This window comes from Trachymyrmex septentrionalis, unplaced genomic scaffold, assembly GCF_001594115.1.
Source record: "Trachymyrmex septentrionalis isolate Tsep2-gDNA-1 unplaced genomic scaffold, Tsep1.0 scaffold2, whole genome shotgun sequence".
NCBI lineage: Eukaryota > Metazoa > Arthropoda > Insecta > Hymenoptera > Formicidae > Trachymyrmex > Trachymyrmex septentrionalis.
Window position 1 is genome coordinate 554,736 of NW_017305179.1, and position 6,730 is coordinate 561,465.

General features: G+C 37.1%; 2 protein-coding genes across 4 annotated transcripts in view; one reads left to right on the top strand and one right to left on the bottom strand.

Moving 5' to 3' along the window:
• Positions 1-672: 672 nt before the first annotated feature.
• Positions 673-5,042, bottom strand: LOC108747441 (mediator of RNA polymerase II transcription subunit 24). The gene is made up of 11 exons (XM_018484900.1): positions 4,830-5,042; positions 4,607-4,732; positions 4,195-4,531; positions 3,632-4,048; positions 3,374-3,557; positions 2,954-3,296; positions 2,272-2,717; positions 2,026-2,118; positions 1,664-1,954; positions 1,137-1,584; positions 673-958 (listed from the first exon to the last, which is right to left on the bottom strand). Exons 1-11 carry the CDS (start codon positions 4,941-4,943, stop codon positions 812-814), a joined length of 2,946 nt encoding a protein of 981 aa, XP_018340402.1. The 5' UTR covers positions 4,944-5,042; the 3' UTR covers positions 673-811.
• Positions 5,043-6,046: 1,004 nt separating this feature from the next.
• The window catches only part of LOC108747444 (RNA-binding protein cabeza-like), a 6,602-nt gene continuing 5,918 nt past the window's right edge, over positions 6,047-6,730 (top strand). For all 3 annotated transcript variants that reach the window (XM_018484903.1, XM_018484906.1, XM_018484907.1), the window contains exon 1: positions 6,047-6,298. In XM_018484903.1, the coding sequence (XP_018340405.1) occupies positions 6,286-6,298 (13 nt within the window). In that variant the 5' untranslated portion in view covers positions 6,047-6,285. The remainder of the gene's footprint in view (positions 6,299-6,730) is intronic.

Here is a 6,730-nt window from a genome sequence, read left to right on the forward strand (position 1 = left end):
TTTTTTTTCAAATATTTTAAAATATAGATCATGAATGCATTTTCTAAAGATATTTTCGGAATGTGACTGCATTCAAATATTCGTATTACAAGTCTGTGATAAAGGAGTACATATATATATTATTTTATATATGAGATTATTTTTAAAAAAACGTGCCTCACACACGGTCTTTTTTTTATTTTTACAAAATCAATATTTGAAATATTATTAGTTCAATTATTGAATATAATTATTTATTTTCACACTATCACATATATAATCAGCATGTAAATAGTTGCGCAAAAGATTGTCCCATATGGCTAGCACATTGCCATTACAATTGCCCTGCTAATGTAGCAGTACAAATATTATAAAAATGTAAGGCATTAATATTTATTACATACTTATATGCATGTGAACCAGCGGAAAAATTAACGGAGTCTATCGAAATCTTTATGTTTCGAATCTATGTTTGAAATCTTTATATTTTAAATTGTCTTACAATTCTTTTTATTTTCCTACACACATGTATATATATTCCTACACACATGCGCGCGCGCGCGCGCACACACACACACACACACACACACATATACACACACATATAGCTCCGTATTCAGAACGCGCTTTTATCTCTAAAATTTTATAGTATGCGTAACGTAAAGCATATTAGCGTATAGCATATTAGCGCTAACATCGTAAGCATTCTGAATACAAGCCATAATGTACAAATATTAATCCTCTAAATATATACATACTTATAATTGGTACTCGTTAATAGAATACTGAATTCATGAAAAAATACATTCTCTAATTTTCGACAATTGTGCCTTTATTTTGTGGGTTTCAGATTAATATTCCGCAACATACATAGGTCTCGTGCGGTAGCTTTGCGTCCAATCATGGTTTGTATGTCATACAATCTTAGCAAAATATCAGTCGTGAATAATTCGGGCAATGCTTTGAGAAGACAGGGTACCTATGAAAACAAATATACAAATTTATCAATATCTTATCTCAAGTTAATCGTAGATTGAAAAGAATAAAAAGAAAAAAATTTTTTTTAGGAATTTTAAACTCGTGTAAATTATTTCTCCAAATGTTCGATATTAAGAAGTGAAAATAAAATTACTGGCTACAAATATAAAAAAACGTACCAGTGTTTGCGACATTCCCTGTAGCACGATACGAGTCCTGTCTTTCCCACACTGCACCATGAGCCGCAGGAACTGAAGTATGAAATGAGTCTGTTGAGACACCTCACCGTCTCTGCCGGCCAAAAAGGCGAATATGGTAAACAGATTGTTCAATGCCGTCATAAGCGGATCCCTCAGAATGACCACCGACTTTTGCCCATTACTCGAACCCTGCGCCTGTGGACTCTGCGAACTGAACATGGGAACGTTCTCGCCCGTTTCATTGAGTCGAAGAAGTTTATTAGATACGCCAAGAGCATCCAGATCATCCGTGTCCAGATCGCGTCTCACGCGCTTACGGCTGTTCCCTCGATAAGGATTCGAATTGTTGTACTCCAAAGTGGAGAATATACAGTACACGCATAATTTCGCCAAGATGGATGACTGTGGTTCCACAAGCTCGTCACTCCTACGTAAAACGGAATTTACGTGTAACAAACGTGCTGTCAAAAATTTGATCAAGATACGAGACAATAAGATGAACTCACTGCATCGAATTATATAAGTATTGCGGTATTATATGATTTATGAGGTCTAGAGTGCAATTCTCTATGTCAAGATGAAAAATTGCGAAGGCCAGATCCACGGCTTGATCCAGTTCTTCTTGATAACGATACTTCAATACTTCCTTGACTATATTCGTGACGAACCATAAAGAGCCACCGGTGTTTAACAGGGATTCCAACGATTGCGTGGCTTGTATGTTTATCCACCCACGTTGATTTATGTTTTGCCAAACGGATTCCAATTGTTCCAGTATTGGTTGACGCGATATGATACTGTGAAAATGCCATAAAAATGACAATCCCAAAAAACGATGACAATTCGCTTTCAAAAAATACTATAATACCTGTGTGACATCGAGAGAACTTTCGTTTTCGACTGAGTGGGCGGATGCACATCGTACTGCATTTTCCGAATAATCTGGACCATTAAACTGGATCTGAAAGAAAAAGATAGAAAAATTTAAATTGTAACATACAAATATATAAATGTACGAAATAACATCTAAAGAAAATGGAATCAATTTTTATCTAAAAAAAAACTGAATTAACAATGTTATATAATTGATTATATATTTATGCCATTTTTTTACCTGTCTTTAAGATTATCCTGCATCTCATCACCCGAAAGCGGCGTCAGGAAGTGCTGGACCATATTCATAGGTTTCAGCAGAGCATCTTGGTGCGTAATGCTCATGTATGCGCACAACCAAGCAGCGGCACAAACCGGCAGACAGCAGGCCGTTGCTCGCAAACCGTCCAGAGCTCTCTTCACATCGCCAGCGCCCAGTACTCCGCTCTCCCACGCACAGAGCAACTCCTTCACCGCGCCCATTGCCGACTGGCATGCAACGTGCCATTTTAAGTTACTCGATTTGAAATCGGGATCCGGCGAGTTAATCTGCGCCAGCAGGGCGTCCACCCTTGCTGAATCGACGCTTTGCAACATTCTCTGCGGCGATTTCAGTTTATTCCGTTCCGGCATACATTCACGCACCCATTGCTCAAAGAACGAATCTCCACCTTCTTCCAAAACAACCTGAAAATCAATTTTCTATAACAAAACTGCACATGGATGTAATTAACATATAAAGAGCCTATTTTTTGTCGCTGCACTAAACTGCATTAAAATTTATCTTTTTCGTTAAACTTTAAATATATCTGTTTCATTGTTTTAAATACAAGTGTATACTAGTTTAGCCACACAAAGAACAGACCTAAAGTTACAAATTCTCTATGTATGAAATTTGTAACACATATCAACGTCAGACTTACGTCAGAACCATATGTTTGCACTATGGAACACAACATAAGAAATGATACATCGAACAACATTGCTCTCGTTGCTGCTGTCTTATCAGGTACCGGCTCGTTAATCTGTTTACTACATTCGTTAAACTTGATGAGTTTCGTGACAAAGGTCTTCAACTCTCCCTCTACGGTTGCCACGGCCAACATCAGTTCGAAGCTCTTTCCCGTCAAGACTTGATATAATACACTCAGCAAGCCCTCCTGAATCTTTGCATAATCTGCGTTCAGCGTTCTCAAAATCCCGTTCAGTGTCTGCCCGGCGCGTACAATTACCTTTGGAATTGATGACGTCGTAGTCACTCCTTCCCTGCAATAATATATAATCGTAAATAAAATTCAACTGTCTAAATTTTATCAAAAATAATTTATTTTTCAGGTGCATACCTCCTAGCGCCAATTTGTTTCGCTTGCTTCTCCGTCACGAGGTTTACCCTTTGCAATTCATTCAGCAAGCATTCTACGTAATTGCATGAGCACGTGGTGTCCATTATGTCAAGCAAAGGTGTAAACTGAAGCAGCAACTCAAATGCATCCAGAATATCTTGCGAGTATTCAAACTTTTCATCACCTATAAAAATGTAAAGATGTAAAACCAAATTTTATTTTCCCGACAGCCAGATAACTTCAAATGATTTTACCGACCATTCAAATTAGTTACGTGCAACTCCTTCAATATGTGCGGCACCTTTAGAAATGTAAAAGCTCCCCATTGAGATTCTTTGAACGTTCCTGTTACGTTGTGCAGACACATCAGACAAGCACGAATGATCTCACAATAAAGCCGCGCGTTTGTATAACTCTTTAATCTCTGCACCATTAATAGCTGATTGACGAACACGGTTGTCTCGGTGCTAGGATTCAATAATACTTGAACGGCAAAAAGTGGCTGCAAGCAATGAGTAATGGACTCCATTTTAGTTTTCTCAGGGCAAAGACTCTCGATTTCTAGATTACACAACTTTTTCAGAGAATCTTCTATTGGCACCACAGATTTTTGAGTACTCGTCTTCAGTAACGTCTCGATTTCCTGGCATTTCTTCACAACTTCTATGTATAGATCTAAAAAAAAAAGATGTATAGATAAAAAAATATGCAAAAATTAATAACTAATACATAAATCTATACAAAATAAACACAAATTAAATATAAATTTGTATTTACATTGTATTGCATAAAAAATTTAAAAACATCAGCCTTAATCACACCTTTGTCATCATATTTAGCCAGATACATCATCGCACATAAAAAGTCTGAATTCAGCATCTGCTGCAAAATACTAGCAGGTTTGTCTATGAGCTCGCTCGGATGCGGAGTGAGAGGATTGCTTTGGGGCGTCTTTGTTAAAGTATGTAGATAACATTGCAGAAGCCAATGTACGATAGATAAAACTGCTGCTGCTAAAAGATCTTCTTCCGGTTTACCACGGCATGTGATACCAACTTGAATGGATTCTAAAAACTCCAGCAAACTCACAATACAATGGGGCTTGTGAAACGCGTCATATTTACTTATTCGCTGCAACACTGCGGCATATGACACCAGCTGCAAGATAATTTGAAATGTAAATCACTGATATATGCATACAATTAGATATCTTCTAATATGGAATAAACAAACCTGAGAGCTTAATGAGTGCTTCAGATACGACAGTACTAACTGATTAGGTCCTGGCCCTACTAATGCTTGTTGTAATATACAATCTGCTAAGTTATATACATCACCGCTTACTCCTCTTGGAAGAATCTGAAGATTTGTTTCAAACATTTTTGGGAAACATTTAGAATTTAAAAAAACAAATGGAAAGCATATTTATCATCAGAGTTAAAATGTTAATGTTTACCGTTTTAATATTAATACCCCATTGCAAATCAGTCCAACGCTCTCGCCAAGCTCGTAGCAAAAGAGCTTTTAAGCTGCTAGTTTTACTAGTCACTTTGGTCTCCATTAGTAACATTAAAATATTATACAATTGCAGAAATGTTTGATAGTTTGCAGTAAATAAAACATCTTGTTAAAAAGTTTAATAATATCAGCTGTAAAGAAAGTTTTTAATTAAATTTCTGAAAATAAACATTAAATGATTAATCTCCAATGATTAAAGAGCATTTTACAAAAAATGTTTAGTACCAAAACAATGTTACTATTGACATTATAGGCCTGTTCTTTTTGGTTGAACTTTTGCACTAGTTCATCTTTCTTTCTTTTCTTTTCAAGAGGAAAGAAAAAGAAGAAAAATAAACTGCAAAAGTTCTCAATTGAAAAGAACAAGATTTATGTAACTTAACCTTACATTACTGATGTGTTTCTCTTTAAATTACGCACGTGAAATGTTTCAACATCTCAGCATTATATCTCAATTTTCATTGTCCAATATTCTATACATCCTTTAGATAAACATAGAGGCAAAAACATTTTTTAAATTACAAAGCAAACGTACATATAAATAGCAATCATATATATATAACGAATTTATAAGATTAGAATGTCCTAGACATCCTACGTGGTAATCAAGTTAATTCTTATTCTATTTTTCTAACCTTTACAGATTATCTTTCCGGCATTTTTCGTGAAAGAATATATAACAATTTTATTATAAATTTACTGACAAACGAAGAATCGCTACTGTAAACTTATCGCCTTTCTCATTCACTTTTAAATATAATATATCGTAGTAAATATTTAATTAAACTCCTTGCTAATCTAGATCGAGGGAGTCCGGTCAGCCCGGTAAATTACAGGCTGGAAATTTCCAGCGTTTCAGCAAAAGTTTCTATTTTCCAATTGTGTGTTTCCAAGTTCAATTCCCTTTTTCAATCCTTTTCCTAGTTCCCACGATATTCGCGTGACTCAAACGGCGCGATCTACCATCGACATCCAGCAGCCAATAAGAAACTCTCTTTCCTAGGATTTTTCACGTTTTCACTCAGAAGAAAATCACACAATTGCGGCCGAAAAATCCCTAGGAACGACGTTTCCCATTGGACAACGTCAGCCGGAAGCGAGGAAAACGTCACTTGGAACTTTCGGCCGGTCGTTTCCGCTTCCGCCCGCAAAGCTAAAGGTAGCCGTGTCGTTTCACCATTCCAATTTGGTTCGTAAGCTCGTAAAGGAGACACGAGACGCGTAAGTAAACAGCGAGGACGGTCCCATTAGGGACGGAATATCTGTGAAGGAAGAAACGAGGAGAAAAAGAATCCACGATCCAAATTGCTCCGAGTCCAAAACGCTCGAGCAAAAATTACCTTCTCGTCTCCGTCGACGGTATCTCTTCATCGTTCATCCAAAGGAGCGGCACGATGACGGACAGTCGTGAGTATTTAAATAAAGTTAAAATTGATTTATAAAACAAGACCATTTACTCCCGATGATGATGAGTCCATCTCGGGAAGCGTCGCTTACGCGCATTGTAGACGTAAGTCGGAAGATCTGAGAGGAACGACGAGCGTCACAAGTCGCGATCAACATCGTCTTGTCGATTACGAGTGAAAATGGCGATTAGCAGAGGCGTCGAATACATTGGAGTAACGTTGGAATAAAATTTTCGCGGATTAGGAGACCATTGGATTTTTGCGGACTCGAAAATGAGCGAGAAATATTTTTGTACACGTGGGAATTATTACTTCTCCGAATGGATATATTAACACGTTATAATTTATTTGAGCATACGTGTGTGTGTGTGTATGTGTGTGTGCACGCGCGCGCGCGCGCGTGCGTGTGTGTATATGCATTTTCCTCCAATAA